At 40.3% G+C, this 21,504-nt stretch overlaps 1 protein-coding gene across 2 annotated transcripts in view; it reads left to right on the top strand.

Moving 5' to 3' along the window:
• Positions 1-13,896, top strand: part of SEPTIN7 (septin 7) — a 101,815-nt gene extending 87,919 nt beyond the window's left edge. Inside the window, exons 10-13 of one of the 2 annotated variants that reach the window (XM_074945347.1) lie at positions 5,031-5,051; positions 8,062-8,197; positions 12,167-12,306; positions 12,878-13,896. In XM_074945347.1, coding sequence (XP_074801448.1) covers positions 5,031-5,051; positions 8,062-8,197; positions 12,167-12,306; positions 12,878-12,917 — 337 coding nt within the window. In that variant the 3' untranslated portion in view covers positions 12,918-13,896. The remainder of the gene's footprint in view (positions 1-5,030; positions 5,052-8,061; positions 8,198-12,166; positions 12,307-12,877) is intronic. The other variant, XM_074945348.1, reaches the window with a different exon arrangement.
• Positions 13,897-21,504: the final 7,608 nt, after the last annotated feature.

The raw sequence follows: 21,504 nt of genomic DNA, 5'->3' as shown, positions 1-21,504 counted from the left end.
GCAGATTTTGAAAGAACTAATGATTGAACCGAGATCCTAGACTAGAGGCCCATAACCTTTCAGCACCCCAGTTCCTTCCTTATTAAGTTTTAGTCTCACTCAGATTCCTGCCTCCTTTTTCAAATAGAGAAAACTGAGTTTGCTTACTGTCATTTTGCCTCCGACCTCTCCAGTATCTTATAAGTACACACACACCACTACTTCGCGTCAAATTGTTTGCTCCTGTTGTAAATTCTTACCTTGCCCCTTTTTGAAAAACACAAACATTTCAGATTTTTATATTAATTAAAAATCGGCTGTCACTGTTCTCACTGAACAGTTGCCTCAACCATATGAACTTTTGAGCCACAGCATCTGTGTTATAAGTATTGTCATGCTACAAATTGAGACACTGACCATCTTTAAGGGTCTATATTTGTATCCAATAACTCTTTAATAAAGGAAAAGAAGAGCAAAGAGAATGGAGTCAAATTATATACAGTTTTTATGAAACTGTACACTTCAGTAACAGTTTTAATAGAGTGTATTCCTTTATTTTGGGGCACTTTTAGAATTATGGACAGTCATCAATAAGAGTACAAGATGTATAGATTTGTAGGTTAGAGCAGTAACCATACATTCCAAGGGACTGATTTGAAAAGAATGTAATTAATGCAACACAGCTGTTTAATGCAGATTAACTTTCTGGAGCTACTTGGGTTTACAGCATAACTCCTGTTTGACTCTGACAGCGCAGACATTGGATTCCTTGCTCATTCTCACAGGCAGGATAACCGGTCACCACCCACATTCGCCCACTCTAGAGCTGCCTCACTGTGCTTCTCTAGTTTTGATTCCTGCCAGATTTAGAGCAACATGTAGGAAGATGATCTCTGTAGCCACATCTGGCTGCCATGTGTATTCTTTCATAGAAAGGGGGGAAAGAAAACAAATACACTTCATTTGTGCCTCCCCTCAGGAGTCTGACTTATTTTTGCTCTCACCAAGAAACCTCTACTCTCTGTGGCTGATGTGATTTCTGGGGCTGTGACAGACAAAACCAACCTTTCAGATTTCTTAAGGGTGGGATAATAGCTCACCTGTGAAGGTAAAGGCAGGAGTGGACTGAGGCAATGCTTGAGCCATTTTTCTTCTGCTGTGACCAACAAAAGCAGTCCCTTCTTTCTGCAAAGTGTCTGACACTTAAAGTTTGTGGTTCTGGCTTACTTCAGAACTTTTGTGGCTGTCTAGGGAAGGACTTGAAGTGGGTGAGCCCATTCATAAAACTTCAGAAACCTTGCATTCACCTTGCTAGTGATTAATCAGAGATTTACTGACATCAATGGAGCATGCTCTCTATCAAAAGTACCTATGGGTCATATTTGACAGCTGTCAATTTGGCCTGGCCTCTATCCTAAGGCTAGCATGTGTTCTCATTTCATTTATATAGATAGGTAGATAGAAACAGAAATAATAGTTACACACACACTTTGGAGGGCTGCTGTACCCATTTATATAAATGGTCACGGCAGGAGGCTTCCAAAATTTGGTGGTGATTTCTTTGGACAGCTGGTTTGCTTGGGCATACTCTCAGCACCAGGCACCCAAGTGGTATGGGAAACACTTGTTAGATTCACTAGATTGAAGAGAACCATATAGAGTCATAAAAGCACTCTAATTCCATCTCCAGAACTCATATGTATTCAAGTCTGCCAGGGTGGGGCACTCATATAGATGCCTTCCCAGCTCAAAGAACTTAGTCCACAAGGGAAAGTAAAGTTCACATAAGCACCCAGGAAACTGTGGGCCATCTGATTAGCCAATTTAGCATTCAGAGGACACATTTGGGAAAAGCCCATCCTAAATATGATGGCATAGTGGTAGTTGTATACTTGAACCACCAGGGTGGCACAAGAAACGTATTCAGATCATCTTAAAGTACAGATGGTACTTTTGGTTAAAATACAGTTGATTAAGCCAATTGGATTCTTCCAGGAGAGAGTTGAAAAAGCAGATGTATTCCAGCAGATTCTTCAAGAATTGGGGAATCCTCACTGTAGACTTGTCCAACACAAAATTAAGTTTCCTGTTTTGGGGAGCAGGTACCTAGACCTATTAATGTTGTGTGTACCATACACGTTTCAATGGCTTTATCATTTCCTCCCCCTCATATGGAGGGTCTGAAAGAAAAAAAACTGCTCTCCATAAGACACTTTTAGTGTTAATTGCTCTGATTGGGCAAGATGATAGGAGGCATACAGACCTGCTGATGCTCGCCCAAGTGCTAACAATTCCTCTGTTAAAATCAAGACCACCGTCAGCAGGGCCCAGTAATGCCTCGAGACTCCCATGTGGTCCATAATTGGTTTACCTTAGGGCAGTCATGAATTTAGGCATCTCCAATAGGGTGACCTGACCCAGACTGTGATGCACTGGAAGGGATTTTTGTCCTGACCAAATTATCAGGTTCTGTGTCCAGGAAGCATACGAAGCCTCAGGTTGCCCATTCATTGAGACTTAATGCTCTCTCAACTACAGCATGGCTAACTCCTGGCCTGGGTCAAGGAGATGTCAGTTGGCATGCTTTGCAAAGTTTCCACATGGCATTCCCTGCACTCTTTTACATGCTATGTCAGTTAAATGTGCAGGTGTCTGTGAATGCAGCCTTTGACAGTAAGCTGCTGAGAGCAGTGCTTCCATAAGATAGTGAGAAGTTCTCCTTCTATCTCTTCCCTCTCTTTCAGGATCCTAGAGTATCTTGTTCTTCCTCCCTAGACAGTCTTCTCATAGGCTACTACTATACAGAATTCAGCATGTGAAGCTGCATTCTGAGTCATAGGCATTTTATTCTCATTTACTGTCTAATCTCTCTTCTGTGGCTTTGAAGACCACAGCGATTTCTGCCTTACTAAGCTCTGGTCTTGACAAGAAGCTTGTCTGTTTGAGCAAGTTAGAGTAGGCTAATGGATTTCTCTCAGATTAGGGAGAATCAAACTGGAGAAATAGACAAGGGAACTAGAGCCCTATGCGGGACTATTTTTAATCTTGCTCCTGTCTCATCCTCCAATACCCACACCTACTCCCGCTATTATGACAGCAGGTCCTGCAGGACCCATGGGATCCCAGTCCCACAGCAGGGCTCAAGAGGGAACTCCTAAAGAGCAGGAAAATCTTGCATAGTGAATGTCATCTTTCCTGTAGGACCAAGTAAGTGAGGAGGGAAAACATTGTCTAAGTTGCCATGATTGAGCCTGGTAAGGTGGGAATGTAGTTAGCCTCTGATTCGGGCTCTGTTTTAGGTAGACAAGTTTGTCCAAAAACATTTAAATGTGCTCCAAGAGAAAGAGAGTGGGTTTGCAACATTTTGTTTGACCATTTTCTCTTGCATTTTACTAGCTGACCAAAATGTATGTTCTATATCCATATTGCACACTAACCTCTTACTCTGTTAGCAGATGTCAAATATTTTGTATTAAATGTTGTTTATTCGGGACACACACACACTCTCTCTCTCTCTCTCCCCCCCCCCTCCTCCTGGTGGTAATGTCAACATATTAATTAACCTTTGCAGCTCTGTTCCTTGAGTAAATGTTAGCTCATTTCTTTGAACAAAATACAGTGATTGACTATGAAAACAGAATTAGTAATGTGTGCTACAAGATATATTCTGTATTGTCCAAATGCACCAAAACAAAACAATTTTTCTTGCCTTTTGACTCCCTTGAATTCCTTCCTTGCTTGGCTGATATTATAATCAGCTGTTCTACAAATAACACATTAGCTTAAGAGAAATCCAAAGCATGTTTTTTCCATGATTACGTAGCCTTTTTGTATTTTAGGTTTAGTGTCTGATTCCTTCACATTTTCAACATCATCCCATCTCTAAAAAATATTATGTCAAAGGGTAACCTTCAGGTATATGGATAACTTGTCTCTTCACACTATGCAAATAGTGTAACTGTACACGTGCACTGTGTGGCATATATTAAAATTGAAACCAAAAATTCTTAATTTGAGAAGTCCTATATTCACTTTTTGATGTGAAATAAACATTTTCAGTGAGGTTAAAAATAAACCATGTTTTTATTATCAAAAGGTATATATTTGTATAAATGACATAAAGATAAGCCTTATCTGGCTGCAGATATGTTCAATAAACTGTCACACAGAGTAACAAAATATGCAACGTGTAGATCCTTTTAACTGCTTCTTAGCATAGACTGCTTCTAACTCCTTTTGACTGTGTTCCTAGGATGTTAATAACCTTGCCACACACTCAAGATTCTACGCTTCCTATAGACAGAACAGGAAATTCTAGGGAGCAGTCCTAATAGTATGAATGGCTTCATACTTTGTTGCAAATTATTTAATGTAAAAATACCAGTTCCTGAAGGCTGATCTTTTCTTCTGATTTTACTACTGTCAGTGAGATGCTAACACAACACAAGCTCAAATTAAGATGCCATACTCCATGTAAACTTAATTACATTGTATGCTTTTTAGTGCTGTTGAGCATAGCCTCCTGTGAGACCTCTGCTGGCCAGTAAAGTTAAGTGCTGTTTCTATAGCACCTGAACAGTCTTTCTCTTTAAATATAACATCCGTCATTCACTTTGAATATAATGACCTTCATTAGGTGACAAATTTTATAAGGCAAATAAGCCTCGAGATGGATTGGTTTGGTTTCAGAAAGCTTACTTAGAGCAAGTAAAGTTAATGTCACTAAAATATGTAAAATCACTTTAAAAGCATGCGTACTTTAGTCACACCACTGTAGGTAAAAACTGTCTTTGAAATATCTCTGCACATCAAATCTGCATTAATATTTACATGGTGTAGTGATTTACTAACTGAGTTTTGAAATAAACATAACCAGCTTTAACTAACAGTCTTTCATTTTACTGTGGAAAATTTGTTTTTTTGGGGGGGGGGGGGAAACAAATTTTAATTAGCTTTAGGAATCTATAATGAATTTGCTTTTTTAATTACTGCTTTTTAGTTTTTGTGGTTTTATTTAAGCATGCTAAGCCTCTGTATTTTTTGTTTTTTAGATTTGACACAGTTGAAGGCATGTAAGTGGTTGTTTAAATTTTTCCAAAGACTTCAGACAAAACACATAAGACCTTTAATGTTAAGTGTTTCAAAATTTAAGTTTTCCTGTTGTTCAGCTTCTGGCATCTGTTTTTACTTTAGTGCTTTTTGTTCTAAAACTGCTCTAACATTTTAGATTAAAAGTTATAAATATTTTCAGTGACAAATATTCTTCATAGAACACTCCCACTTACTTTTGAAAGATTTTGGTCAAATTCCATGAGAATAACAAAGACTACAAGAGCACTATAATGGTTGAAGATATATGTAAATTATGTAATTCACCCAGATTGGCTCTGCAGTTTCTCTTTAGTTTCAGAGTAATAGTTATATTAGTGCTTATTGAGAATTTGTGGAATTTTCATAACTTTGTCTCTAGATTTACAGCTGTTTAAGGAGGGGTTAAACTGGCAAACTTGTTAGCGTAGTCAAATTCATTTGACTATGGTTTTATCATACAAATGGCTTGCAGAGGTTCTACTTTTTGTATACATAGAATAACATAACTCTAAGGTTTAGAGAGAGCTTAACATTACACATGTATATTATTTTATATGGGGAGAGTGGGAGTGTTCCTGATGCTTTCTTGGACTTCCCTTTTCCTTCGTGCTTAAACCTCATTGATTTCTCTAGACATTGCTTATCAGAATGAGAACTGTGTACTGATCCACTCGTAAAGAACTCCGTAGTGGATATTAGCCTGCTAACTTACTGAACTCTCCAGGGAAGCTAAAACTTGACATTTTGGGGGAAATCTGAATAATTTCCTTGAAAATATGACTTGGTAGACCTATCTAAATTCTTAGGTTCTGGTGCTGTTGGGGAGCCAGTTCTGTTCCCATTTGAAGTCAATGGGGGTCTTGGCAGTGACTTCAGTGGCAGTAGGACCTAGGCCTCTAGGTCAATAGTTCTTTACATAGAATTGACACTTTAAAACTTTGCATATCTCTCAAAGAGAGGTATATTAATATCTTCAGGAAGTTAAATTTTGTAATGTTTTGACAATGTTTATTTACACAGAAACACTACTACTCAAATTCTCTAAAACATTACAACTGATGTTGCACACTCCTCTCATAAATTGGTTTTATGTATTATGGTACTGGGCTTGTAATCGAACAATACACCAACTTACATGCTATTTTCATCAACAAAAGGTACAGATGCTAACAATCAACCTTTGCACAGTAAAAGTAAATCCTGCATTTAGAGTAGGATCAGTTTCCATTTGAAATCTAGTATTCTGCTAACATTTGGTCTGCTGCTCTAAATTTTGCAAATCAGTTCAGATACATCTCAAAAATACCTAAAATTGTCACCTTTTGAAGCACATATTTGAAAATAATGGAATATAAAAACTGTTCAGTTGGCCTTGATTTCATAGGATGCATTTCATTTTCACTTCATTAGTGGCAATTTCATATAGCTGAGTTATATGTATAAAATGAGCTATGAATAGTCAAAGCAATTCTGACATATTTGACACACACTCCATTGCACTGACTACACATTTTAAACCCGGTTTCCCTCTTCTAAAAGAATGAGTTGCAAGTTTTCAATTGAAAGGGGCACTGCATATTAGAAATGCTTTACTCTACCTCAGATACTTTTAGGAGAATTCTGAAAGCATAAAACACATTCAAGCACAAAAAGCAAATACTTTATTTTTGATGTAATCACACCTAGCAACTCCAAATAGTTTGCTTTCTTAGATGAAGGCTGGACCATCTTAGATGGATAGACATTCCCTGCTCGTTTATCATTTTTGTTTTGTGTGTGATGTAAATATCCGAGAGTGATGATATAATAAATATATACATACATCTGTTTGCATTATTACATCCATATGCTAGTTAGAGCTCATTTTTTTTCAAATGTTTTTGAAAAACTTACACGTTCAGACTGAAATTAATTTGTTCCAGTTGTTCTTAATGTTTGAGTACCAAAAAAATTACTCTTTCAAGGGACTGACTGTATACATTATCTAACCATTAACCATAAAAGAGTAAAATGAGTGGGATATATGATGAGTCTATGCTGGATTTTGCAGAACATCGAAGACTATAACATTTCTAAAATGATATTTTAAACTGAGTAGCAAGATTAGTAAATCAGTTGCCTGAAAGTGTCTGGAAAAAATTAAAAACATTTATTTGAATTAGGAACATTTTACAAAGCAAAATATCCCATGCTAATAACACTTTCACAACTATATCTGAAGTCCAGCTGCTCAAAAACCTCTCAAAACTGCTGTGTGTTCAAAAGAATCAGCACAGGAAAAGATTGTATTTACCACAAAGCTGAAATTATGAACTTAGATTTATTTGATAATTCCCTTAGAAATTAATATTTAAAAATCAGTTTCTCTCTCTACCTGCAACACTTTCTTTTTCTCTTGCTCTGTTCTAGTTTAAGGCCATCTTTCCATTTTTGTGTGCACAAGTATTTTGGTGATTGGACGGGCTGTAGTGTTGGAAGATCACAAGGAAAATGCCACTTTTATTTTTGAGTTTTCGTTACTGAATTTTCCATATTTTGACTTTCCCCAAACACTGTGGTTCTCAACCTATTTACCACTGTGGGCTGCATCCAATACTACCTCTGTTGCCCTGAAGATGTCACATGGGCCGCAGCTCTGTGCTGATTGGGCCGAAAGCAGCCCGTGGCCCACAGGTTTAGAATCACTGCCCTAGCGGTTCTGTTCAAGGTAGAAAGTAAAGAATTCTCAACATATGACTGCATTATATTTAACTTAAATTTAAATATAAAAAATGTAAGATGTTTACACTATGAAATAAATTCTCTTTCCATAGTTTAACATTGGTTTGATCGAACAGAAGCAGTTTTCTGAAATTATGAAAATTTAACGTAAGATAAAGGCACGTGCAGACACATCGGTCCCTTTTTTTTTTTTTTTTTGGCTTGCCTTGCTTTTCAGTGTCATCTTGTATTGCAAAAAAGATTGATTAACCTGCTCTGGGTTTATGGCAGGAGCCCTCTGGCACAGATGGAAGAAGAGAGAAGAGAGCATGTGGCCAAAATGAAAAAAATGGAGATGGAAATGGAGCAGGTCTTTGAGATGAAGGTCAAAGAAAAAGTTCAGAAACTGAAGGACTCTGAAGCTGAGGTAACCAAAATGTGTATTAAGTGCCAATAATGTGCTCAGTGCTGACCAATGGGGAGGGAGTCCTTTCCTCAAGGACACTGTAACATACACGTGTTCTGGAGGTTCCCTCATGGCTCCATAGTTAAGAATATAACCTTACATTAGAATTTAAATGAAACTCTCACTAATAATTACCCAAGTTACACTATTTAAATAAAGGAGGCAAGCATGTATTTTCAAAGTAACTTTCACATTTAAACGTCCCCTAATTTTACTTCCGTAATCATAGCATGCTAAAAATCTCTATTCTAGTCTCATGTCTTTCTTTGATGCCCTAAAATGTTACTTTAGACCCGTGGTTCCCAAACTGGGGTTCCCGAACCCCTGGGGGTTCGCAGAACGTTACAGGGGGTTCGCCAGAAAAATGTCACTAATGGCGCCAGAGGACCCCGGGCATTGGAGGCAGCAGGTGGACCCGGTTGCAGGGCAGACAGTCCGAGCCCCAGGGAGAGTAGGGCCGGGCAGTTGGGGCTGGCAGCCCGAGACCTGTCCCTGTGAGCAGGGGAGCTGGCAGCCCAAGCCCCAGGGAGAGTGGGGCCAGGCAGTTGGGGCTGGCAGCCTGAGCCCCGGCAGTCAGCGGGACCTGCAGCCCGAGCTCAGTTGACCAGGGCAATCAACAGGGTCCAGCAGCAGGAGCCCCATAGAGTGCGGAGGAAATTTAAACTTAAATCCCTGGAAATATTCATTTTTAGGAGGGGGTTCACGAGATTTCACAATTTAGTGAAAGGGCTTCATGGGCTGCTAAAGTTTGGGAACCACTGCTTTAGACTTTATATAGTGCATAAATTAGCTAATGTGAATCTGTTAACAATAATAAAGCCCTTTCTTGAAATCCTTCAACTACTCTGCCTGTAATGCCTGTAACAAATCAACCAGTTCATGATGGTTAGCTTAAGGAGTAGACAGGTATGGCTTGCAACTGTTTCAAGTTTTGTAACTTTTAAAAATTGCAAATCTCTATAAAAATTGTATAATTTGACTCACCTCTCATGTCCCTTTGTATGTCAGTTGTCTTGGATTGTAAACTCTTCAGAGCAGGTTGGGCTAGTCTGTCGTACAGCGGCTTTGCCAATATAGCTATACCAGCAAATCCAGCTCCTGGAGACACAGCATATATTGGCATACTGACTGTTTTGCCAGTATAAGCTGTGCCTACACAGATGTTTTTGCCGATATAGCTATCTGTCTGTTAGGGGGCATGTTTTTTTTAACCACACAGCTTACTGACACAGCTATGCTGGCAAAACTTTGTAGTGTAGACCTGGGCCATTACAGTTTATACAGTTTTTAACACAGTGGGGTTCTGATCCTTGTTGGGACCTATGGGCACAATTGTAAAACAAATCAAACAAGTGGATTTTGTAGCTCTGCTAGGGAGGCAGCTTCTCAAAAGAGGCCTGGTGCAACAACCATGGCTGCAAATTAAAAAAATCTTTGCACACCTACAGGAAGCTTGGAATAATAGAAGCACTAACAGAACCCCTGCCAGTCACTCTGGGAGGAGCCATGGAGGCAGGCGGGACAATGGGAGAGAAGTGAACAGTGATACCCTGCTACTCTTCACTGTCCAGCCCTGCTGCTCTCCCCCATTACCTAAACTCTCTTCTATTACATAACCAGTCCACTAAAGTCTGCTTCCATAACCTCTCTTGAACCATATTGCCTTCCCAGTGTATGCTTTCTGCTCCCTATTGAAGTTGTAAACATCTACAAAATTAAGTTGTACAAGTTCAAAGACAGCAGAGGGGGTATAGACGGGGAGATTTGAATTGGGTTCAGGGAGTATGTCTGAGTACTTTAGGATGAGTGTGCTATGGGTCTGGTGCATGAAAATATGTCTTTCAGGACACAGGTCATGGAGGGAAGGGGTGTAGAAGAACTGGAGCATGAAGAAAACTGTACTGGACATGTGTGGAAGAGGTTGGAGGGTTACAGAGAACATGAGCTGACTTAAAAGGAGACAAACATAAGAGTGACAAGGGGTGTATGCTTTATTCATGTTAAACTTTTCACACATTGTTACACTTTCAACATGGATAAAAGCACAGACCCACCTACAGATCACCACAAAGTCTTCAGAGGAGAGAGCCCTGCAGAGATTGGCTGTTTTACTATGTTGGACTTTCAAAGGCCTTATCAGAACATATATTATTATATCACAGTTATATTTTAACTTTTGCTAATAGTCCTGGAAATCCCCCCCCCCCCCCACAACATTTTTAACATAGTTATGGTTGCTTGTCATGTAGAATCAAGAAAATCACCTGTTACATCAGTATTGATATGTAAACCAACCACAGTTTGCATTTTACCACCTATACCATAATATCCAGATGTTCTTGGCCTCTGTTTTACATACAGCTGCCCACAACACACGTGTCTAATTCCTAATAGGCCTATTCAAAACACAACCTTAACCTTAACTTTTATTTCAGTTTGGGAAGAATTCATGTTATGTACTTAGATATGCTGTTACATTCGGTCAGCAAAGATATCTTAACTTAAAGATTGTGAATTGTGAGAGGCGTGTGCACTCTAGATGGCTCTGTTGATAGTACATTAGCAACCATAACTTTGTTCAAGTGTTGTATGTGGGATATAATATAGCTTAAAGATCAAGGCTGCAATGCTTTATTTAAATGAAGTTCTGAAGCGCCTCTGTTTTCAGTGAGATTGAATGCTGAGAGATTGTTTGGCAAACAAATAGAGGAAGGGAGTTCTGAAGTGAAATCAAGTGTGAAGGCAAGACGAGACAAATGCAAGGGGCATTCGGGAAGAAGGCTTGAGAGGAGCGCAGACAGCAGGTGAAGGGTAGGAGAAAATAAGAGCAGCAATGTAAATATAGATTGGGTTGTGCACAGCTTTGAAAGTAAGAATTAAAAGCTTGTATCTGATACCAAAGGGGAGCGGAAACCAGTGAAGGGAGTCAGGCCTGGTCTACACTTATTATTTAGGTTAACATAGCTACAGTGCTCAGAGGTGTGAAAAATTCTCACCTCTGAGACCCATAGCTTTGCCAACCTAGTCCCCAGTGTAAACACAGCTAGGTGAATGGAAAAATGTTTGTTGACATAGCCAATGTCACTGGAGGAGGTGGAGTTTCTACAGCGATGGAGAAACCCCTGTTTTGCGTGTAGGCTCAGTCTGCACTGTGGGGTTAGTATGCGGGGGTGTATGGTGGACTTTTTAATTGAGAGGGGAGTGGAGGGAAAGGGAAGATGAATAGCTATTGCCAGTGACGTGTCTAGAGGATGTCAGTCATTTAGGCCCTATTTAAACTAGGTGGAAAAGTGGTGTTTTACAACATGTTAGCTAACACATTTTAACATGGTTTTTAAATACCACATGGCAGCTAGTAGAGAGGTTTTAACACCTTGACCCTATGCTTTCCCCACCTCCAGAGAGACATTATAGAACAGGTGATCAGTCAGAAAATCCTGAGGAGGGGAGTGGTCTGCTTCAAAAGCTGTAGATCTAGCATGAAACTGAAGAGACTCTTCTATTGATTGTGATTGGCTAGGTGGCTGGTTGGCTATGATCAATGCTTAATGCTGTTCTAATCCTCTTGTTGCGTTGTGCTCCTCCTGTCTGTTGTCTCCAGCTGTTTGTTTCTAGTCTTCTGCTTGGATTGTAAACTCTCTGTGCCAGGGACCATCACTTTTATGATTGTATAATGGGATTGTGGCTTTGAGGCATTAGAGCATTATAGATTATAAAGGCAGGAGGTAGAGTCCACGTGCTCAAGAAGTTTGGAGGGAAGATGGGTTAGAAGTGGTAAAGAGTGGAATCAACAGTTTTGGTCTCTAACCTGGGTCCTCACTTTGTGACAGTAGCTGATGTGGCACACTGTACAGTACAACTCCTAATCTTGTTTCTAATGTTGCAGTGTTTGTGCAGTTTTTGACTATGTACTGTGCCTCAATTTCTTAGCTCCAACGACGCCATGAGCAAATGAAAAAGAATTTGGAGGCGCAGCACAAAGAATTAGAGGAAAAGCGCCGCCAGTTTGAGGATGAGAAAGCAAACTGGGAAACTCAACAGCGTATTTTGGAACAACAGAATTCTTCCAGGTAAGTAGGATTTTTGCTAAAGTTGTTTGTATCTAATGTTCCACATGTTCTGTAATAATAATTATTAAAAGAAAATTTGATCATCTTAATACATCTCTACACAGCTTGACCATCAACATTTTTGCTTGGCCAGCTCAAAATGTCACGCTGCTTTTTGGTATATATGAGCATATTTTGGAAACGGGGAGAACCCTGGCTTCCATAGCAGGCACACATGTTCAGTACTTCCTAAATACAACTAACCTCAACAGGTACCATTCATCACTGTAGGAAAACTTTATTAGAATTTGAAGGCTGATTTAATTTTACTTACATTTCTTCGGCTTTTATTTAAGGGCTGGGAACACAAACATCTGACTGAAAGCGATCAGATCTTCCATTTCCTGGAAGTAGGAGTGTAATGACAAAATTATCGCTATGTCAGTGCTGTGCGCATAGTATGCCAAGGAAAATTCCTTCCTGTGTCTAAACTAGGACAGCTGAAAATTGCATATTTTAAAAATATATACATAATGTGCTGAATTGTTCGTCCATAAAATGTTTTTATTTTAAAATGTTTTTATTTTCTCAGAACCTTGGAAAAGAACAAGAAGAAAGGGAAGATCTTTTAAATACATCTATTGACCACCAGTTCTGTATTAGTTGCCAATATGCCAGCCTGGACATCAGTGTTCGTTGGATCCGTTTGACCAATTTTGCACCAGTTGTATCCATAACGATGGATTTAACAGCATGACAAATTTTTTGTTAATTTTGATGGAGATTGAGATGCCTTGAATTGTCTAGGATGTTGTGTACTTGGAAAAATAACAGCTCTAAGTACCCTTTCCTTTTTTTCTTTTTAAAACAGATGTCATTTAACGCAAAAGAGAACATTTTACTGTTGTACAATCATGTTCTGGTGGTTTTTTGTTTACAGTATATTCCAAAATACAAGGACTCTGGAAGGTTTTCAGTGAGGATAAATTGCCATAATATGATACAAACTATGCTTCTCTATTATAATACAAGAATTCCATTCAGTGCAGCATATACAATAATGTAATTTAGTCTAACACAGTTGACCCTATTTTTTGACACTTCCATTGTTTAAAAATACACATGGAAAAACAAACTTATAGGCTTACAGTGCACCTAATGCTTTTTATAACAACCCTTCTTTGTTTTGGATTCTTTAAATATATACTATCCTCATTTACTAACTTCTTTAGCCAGAAGAATTTCATTACTGCTTCATTTTTGTAATAACATTTAATTTAGATATTTTTCCATATATTGGCCCTGCTAAATAGAATGTAGCTTCTTTCATATGGTAGGAACCAGTGAGTAAATCTTTCCTTTAACTCCCTTTTTACATTTTATGGTAAGTAGCAGGAAAATGCATTTATAGGTCATTTTTAGGCAAAATTGTGGAGTTAACTACCAACCTGTTTCTACCTGTGTGCAGTCTTTCATTATTTTACTAGAAAGGGGAATCATGGCCTCTTGAGAAAAAGTCACCATTTTGCATTTAGCTGTATTCATATACTGCATTTCTGTATTTTTGTTTGTATTGTAAAAAGTCACATAATAAACAATGTTGTGATGTAACCTGCTGATGTGTGATACGCTTTCAAGGAATTGCATAACAAAGTACTCACTATGGGAAATATTTCAGTGTAACCATGCTTAGATATAAAAATTAACTTTGCATTTAGTCTGTCTAGATATCAGGTTCCCAGTTTAAGGGGTGGACAAGTGCATTCAATCTGTGGGTTATTGACCTAATAAATCACATTTAGGTTGCTGAGTACTATACGTGATTGATTGTGCCCTGAAACTGCAAACTAAAAGCTTCTTATCCAGAAGAGGGCACCAACTTGTCATGCATTTTTTGTATGGTCCAAAATAGTAAGGTGTTCAGACACCTTTTCTGATATTTTCCATGGGTATGTCTCCATTACTCCATCCAGAAGTTTGAAGTGTTCATGGTTATTAATGGTACTATGAGATGGCTGTAGCCTCTGGGATTTCTCCTCTGTTTGTTAAAAATGTAAGCAAGTCAAACTGAAAACTGAACTTGGTAGCTGGGAAGGTGGCATGTAGCTTGTAAAATGCTTGAACTTTACACAGGAGAGTGTACTAAGCTTTATTTGCCATTATAGAAGCAAAAGAATTGAAAGATTTGTGTTGACATTTAAAAAAAAACAAAAACAATGGCAGCATATTTCCCAAATTATTCTACATTGCAGGAAACAGTTGTTACCTGAAGGGACTTTTTTAATGAGGGAAGAGAATCCTAAAGACAGTTTGCTTAACCAGACACGTTACTGTGAAATGATTTTAGTCCTGATTTGGGATAAGAAGTTTTCCATTGTTAGCTGCAGAGCCTCACTAAGAGTATTTTTTCATGTGACATTCTGACTACTGCATTCCTCTTAACCAGAATGATTAGAAAACTCATGACACACACACTGAAATGTATTTGCAAATGGTTTAATTACAACTGACCTTTTGCCTCCAATTTGACTTCCATGCATTTTACTGAAAATGAACATGTGTAGCCAGCAATGAGACTGGTAAACCAATTTCCAGTTTATTGTATTGATTTAATAAATTTTTATTTATCCATGTTAATTGCTTGCACAAAGGTCACTTGTATTATCCAGTAGTCATTTTGCCTTCTATTCCAGTTTGGTTTTGCACAGGATTCCCCTTTTCTTGGTGTCAGTGGCACTCGCTCAGATAGCCACACCCAGAACAGGGCTCAAGAATCCATTTGAATTTGAGTTATTTTTATCGTTCACTTTGAACATGACACGTGACTTCTTGCAATGTTAACATTTAGAATCCTGTTCTCTGCAAAATGGGTGTAGCTTTCCTTTAAGCAATCTGAATTGCAAGACCCTTTGTATTGTAATACATGTAAAGCTTCTTCATGCTGTCCCAATTTTTCCCCCAAGACACACTTTTTGTAGAACATGAGCCTCTTCTGATGTGTGTATTGCCAAAAAAAAAAAAAAAAAAAAGAATAATCTGAATTATAGAGGACTAGTAACTTTGACTGTTGCTCTGTTTGAATATTGCTCTTAAAGCTAGTCAGCTGCTGGGAAATTCCAACATTTGAACATTTCCTTTTGTCCCAAATCGGAAAGAAAATCATATCCCGCAAAAATGAAATTTGTGCAAAAATCATTTAGGAAATGATAAAACAAACGTATTGAAGTGTTTTGTGTTGACTACATTATAAAGATGAAACAAAGCTCTTCAATCTGTCAAATCAGCATTTTCCAAAAGAAAACTGTTCCACTGGAAAATTTTCAACCAGTTCCAATTGCTATCTTTCCAAAAATATGGGTTAATACATGTGTCTAAACTTGTCCTGCAACTTTCCCAAAATGGGTATGGTTTGACCAAAAGTTGGAGATTCTAGTCTGGTACACCATATGCTGATATTCTTCTTTGCCTATCAGGAGCAAATTTCTTCAGTATCTAGTACTAGATGTGGCTTTTCATTAAATACATTGTAATATTTTGAATTATTTAGTTTATATTAAAACTATCCATTTTATTTACTAACAACTTCAGAACAAGTAAACTCGTTTAAAATAGAGCAGGTTTTTTGTGGCACTGGACACGCATCTTGTTTTACTGATTGGCATGCCATTAACTTTTGCCACACTTACTCAGAAACAATATAATAAAGTATTATTGAGGAATTCTGAACACTAGATAGCTTTTCATAATATTTTCCCCATTCTTTATAAGAAGTCAGCAGATCCCATCAGTGGCTAAAGTGTTTGGCTCTTTATTCATTGTAAAACAGCTTTTAAAAACTGGTTTTTATTCAGATTGTTTATTTTAATTGATTTTTTTAACTTATAAAATCATTTGGTTTAAAATTTAGATTTGAACTTACAACCAGCCTTCTCCTAAACTTAAGTCTGGGAATCTTACTCAACATCCAGCTAAATAAATCTATCAAACTGGGAGGTGGGAGGGAATTGTGTTGGAAGGGCTGGTAGATGTTTGTTTATAGCTGCAAGTTTTGTTGCAGTATATGACGTGGCCTGTGCTATTAGTTAATACTTTAATTTTATCCAGTTGTATTTAATCTAATTAGAAAAACTTCCTGGGTCTGAATCTGGGAATAACTAGGTTACAAATTTGTGGTTCCCTCCCATATCTTCAACTGATAAATTAAGCAATCCAATATAGAAATCTTCTTTGATGTCCAAGGTCTTTAGTTATGCATCCTAGGTAATTGATTGCTCTGCCTAGTTGTTTCCCATGTGAAATATTCAGGGGTGAAAGTAACATAGAAGATGTACCGGGGACGGGCATCAGCCTCCCCCAGCCAGCCCTTCTGCGCTGCCTGGCCTGCGCCACCCAGGGCTCCGGCGGCAATTTAAAGGGCCCATGGCTTCAGCTGCTGCCACGGGCCCTTTTAAATTGCCGGGGCCTGCTGCCCCTTTTGCACACTGGGCTCAGACTGTGGAGCTAAACATTTCTGCGTAGATGTTGGGGCTCAGGCCCCCCTACCCTGGCAGGGTCCCAGAACTTGGGTTCCACCTGAGCCCAAACAACTACAGAATTTTTTCAGCCCCAGATCCTGCAAGCCTGAGTCAGCTGACTGAAGCCAGCCATGGGGTGTGTTATCCCTGTGTGTGTGAAGTCTGAGCGTTGAGTGCTTGTGAAATGTTGCCTCTTACTGTTTTTCTCCTAACGCAGCACTGCCATTCCTCTCTTGAAATATTCAGCTGTGGCTCTTGGCATCTTCTCCTACTCCTTTAACTAGTTGCAGATCAAAACATTCTTTTTAGAAGTCTGGCGTATGTGCTAGTGTTTGACATGCTCTGTGAAAATGACTTGAGGGGCAGTTTTTAGAGTGCAGAAAAGATTTTTTTTTTCTTCCCCAAAACTTTTGAATGATTTGAATAGAGTGAGACGAACACCTGATGGTTCTGGAACCAACATTATTCCCACGATTATTTGATTTGCGCAGTCCTTGGCAAAGCTATGGACTAAATAACTTTATCCAAGTGAGACAGCACAGGCCGCTGCCCAACAGGTGGTCCTCTTTACCCACTTCAGCTCGAATGACCAATGAAATCACAGAAGCTTCGCAGCACACCAGGTGGCCTAACCACCTGTCTTCTCCCCGTCCGTCCGTCCCCGTCCCCTTGTATGGCACTGAGCTTTCTCTTCTTGTTTCAGAGATTGCTCTAGGTTAAATTCTCCCAGGGGGCCTCCAGAGGGGGAGGTGGTTTTGGAGAAGTATCATGAAGACTATTTGCTGACAAATGTGAAAAAGCCAGGAGGAAAACTCAGATGTTCCTGTAGTGGCAAGGCAATACAACTCTAGTTCTCTGCCATCTTCACCTACTATGCCATACCTCTGAACTGCCATCCTTAGTGGTCTGAGGTAGTGAAAAGGCTGGCTTCTCTCCAGCACATGGTTTTATGAGGGAGCACGCCTTTTTAGTTTGCCTGTGGTAAGTAGGCCAAGATGATACCTGAGGTGCAGTTGCCTTAGGGGCTCCTGTTCTTCCTGCTTTTCTGTTAACTTTTCCAAGCATGCTAGCTCTCTAATCTTTGTAGCAGCTAAAGCCTAGGAGGAGGCTAGTGAAATCGAATGCACAGTTGCAATGGTGACAAAAAACATAGTTCAGGTATGAGCTGGAGGAATCTTTTGGCTGCTCCCAGGAGCCTCTGGTTGAAAATCTTATCACTAAATGGATGGGAGCTCTCGAGTAATTTGCCTCATACTGGATGGCGTTTACTCCTTCCTTTGGCTACTGTTGAAGCATTCCTTTTTCAGAGAGGACTTATCCCTGTGGCTCATCAAATACTGCTGAAGAGCACATTTGGGTTTTGGCATGGACCAGTTGATAACAGTGGAAGGATGGTTGTTTTCAGAGCCTAGAACAGGGGTGGGAAAACTACAGCTTGACAGCTGTTTTAATGCAGCCCTTGATCTCCTGCTGGGGAGCGGGGTCCGGGGTTGCTCTATGCAGCTCCCGGAAGCAGCAGCATGGCCCTCCTCCACGTAGGGGTAGTCAGGGGGCTCCACTCTGCATGCTGCTCCTGCCCCAAGCACTGCCCCCACAGCTCCCATTGGCCGGGAACCGTGCCCAATGGGAGCTGCAGGGGCGGTGCCTGTGGATGGGGCAGCATGCAGAGCCTCCTGGCTGTGCCTCCCCTCGTGTTCCAACCCCCTGACACCCTCCAAACCCCTTGATCCAAGCCCAGAGCACCCTCCTGCACCCCAAACCTCTCATCCCCAGCTCCACCCCAGAACCTGCACCTCCAGCTGGAGCCCTCACCCCCACTCCCGCCCCAGCCCGATCCCTCTCCCATCCTCCGAACCCCTCGGTCCCAGCCCAGAGTATCCTCCTGTACCCCAAAGCCCTCATCCCCCTCCCACCCTCCAAACCCCTTGGTCCCAGCCCAGAGCACCCTCCTACACCCCAAATTCCTCAGCCCCACCCCATCCCCCCCAGAGCCCTCACCCCCACAATCCCAGGCTGGAGCCCCCTTCCGCACCCTGAACTCATTTCTGGCCCCGACCTGGAGCCTGCACCCCCAACCAGAGCCCTCACCCCCACCTGCACCCCAACCCCAATTTTGTGAGCATTCAGGGCCCGCCATACAATTTCTATTCCCAGATGTGACCCTCGGGCCAAAAAGTTTGTCCACCCCTGGCCTAGAGCAGTGGTCTCCAAACGGGGGGGTGTGCACCCCAGGGGGTGCACGAGATGACCCCAGGGGGTGCGCGGCAGCAGTAGCGCGGCAGGACGGCACTCCACTGTTTTTTTTCTTCGGCGGCAACTCTGCACGGCCTGGGCTGGTGTTCCCCTCCGGCGGCCCGCCTGCGGCAGGTCTTCTGTCGGCGGCACGTCTGCAGCAGGTCACCCTGGGGGTGCACGAGCCAAAACGTTTGGAGACCACTGGCGTAGAGGATGTACCCAACACCCCAAGTGCCTCACTCCCCAGCCTGTACTTCAGATTTCCCAAACTTTTCTATGCTAGCAATACTCAATATGATTTGGGGAGCAAATTATAAACATTTCCTGCAAATGTGTCAAGTAGTACTGGTTTCCACCTTAGCTATGGGTTGAGAGATTTTGCTGAAATGCAAAGACAATGTAATAGCCTCTGCCTTCCTCTTTGCAACAAGAGCAGCCCTGGGACCTTGACTTTATCACAGGCTAATGCAGAAAAACATTGTGGAGATTCCATGTAGGATATTGGTAGCACATCACTGATTTATTTGCAGACAGGAAGGATAGATTTCTGGTTACGCCACTGGACTGGGACTTGTGGTTATGGGATCCAGTTCCTAGCTCACCACAGAATTTTTATGTGATCTTGGGTTAGTCACTTAAGCCCAGATGCTCCATTCTCTTCAGTGAGAGTTAGGCACCTAAATACTTGGAAGATCTGGGCCTTAATCTCTCTGAGCACCAATTTCCTATCTGAAACAGGACAAAGCCAACTACCTCAGAAGATAAATGCATTAATATTTTTAAAGTGCTAAGATACTCTGGTGGAGGGACCCACATAAGCACATACATCTATTTTACTTTTCCTAGTTTCAGCTTTATTCTTTATATGTATATGTGTCCCTGCTTACTATGACGTATAATGCTCACTTTTGTGCTTGTTTGCTTAGGGTAGAGTTCTTCCTTGGCTGATCTTTAATGTTCATCCAGGCGTTTTGTCTCCTTCACAAATTGTAAGTGTGCTAATTGAATGCTATGTCTGGGCACTTGAGATGGCAGAGGACAGCTGAGTAATTCTGCCATTTCATTTGCTGCATGTGCCTGGTCAAGTATGACTTAAGCAAAAACACATTAAGTTGTGGACTGAGCTTGCTTCACTGGAGAAACACCATTTATAGGTTAGTGAAATTTTTCCTGGTTGCTTAAAGAGACAGTCAAGTAATTAGGCTCCAATTTGTTTGGTTAATAGATTTACAAAATCTTAAAACAAATGTTTTAAATAAAACTTTTAAAGTATTCCCTTGCAGTGTTGGAAATCCCAGCACAACAGCCTGGTGCGTCTATATGAAACCCAGAAAGTGAAACTGAGTAAACAGGACTGGCTTCACTTTCCAAGCTGAGACCATACAAAAAGGAAACAAATGTAAACTCTGGAAAGAACATTAGAATTTTTTTTTTGATTCTAAGGAAATATCAGAGATCTTTAAATTGTAGTAACATAGGCTTCAATCATCAGCATGGATAGAACTTGGGGACCCTCTCTTCCAAACCCCAACTTCAACCACTCGGAGCTAAAGGAAAGCTCCGAGCTTTAGTTACAGCACTAAAACTGGCTGAATTTTTTCAAACTTTTTTCATGGATTTTTTTTTTCAAAAATAGTTGTTCTAAAAAGACTCTAATTTTGAAAAAAATGAAAAACGGGTCAATTTCTAACCCTGGAAGAATCGGAAATAATGATGCAATTTCACTAATAATTTTGTTCAGCTTTTGACCAGCTCCGTCACAGTGGGTTAATGTTCTTTGAGAGTCAACCACTAGAAAGTGACAACCACAAAATAATTTCAGCTAGTTGAGAGCAATGGCCCAGATATATACACATACACACACACGCGCATACACACACGCGCGTGCGCACAACTAGATTTCATATTGCTTCCAACGGATTCTGGTTTTCAGGCCTTTGAAGTTCACAGGAGCTCATATCTAACATTTGTGCATTAATGGCAATAAATTAGTAGCCGCAGACTTCTTCTAACTCAGGGTCAGTTCCCATACAGAAGCCCCTCTTACTTAGTGTGGTTCTACCCTAAAAAGTGATTGAAAAAACAGATTGTGAGGTACTATAGTCACTGTGTGTGGCTGATTTTCTGTATTCCATTTGCTCCATTTGTAAGTAAAAAGGTGATTTTTCTAACTGCAAGCCCCACAAACTCACCTGGATTCTGGGTGATCTTTCTCATCTGGGATGTTTGTGTTGTAATAATGGAATACCACAGCTCAGATCCTTGCATCACTACTCAGGCCAGCAATCCAATGTACATGTGGGCCAGTGAGGTCTACGTTCATGTGACATATTCAATTTTACAGGTGTCTTCCCATTCTTTTTTTTTCAAACAAGTCTCAAATTTTCTGTTGTGGCATGTTTCTTATGGATTGTTGACCTTCTCTGAGCATACACTACTCACCTATTTTGTGTTTTCTAAAAACTGCATT

Source organism: Natator depressus, chromosome 2 (genome assembly GCF_965152275.1).
Source record: "Natator depressus isolate rNatDep1 chromosome 2, rNatDep2.hap1, whole genome shotgun sequence".
NCBI classification, from domain to species: Eukaryota; Metazoa; Chordata; order Testudines; family Cheloniidae; genus Natator; species Natator depressus.
The sequence above is the reverse complement of the archived record's forward strand: the minus strand, read 5'-3'. Positions and strand labels throughout refer to the sequence as shown.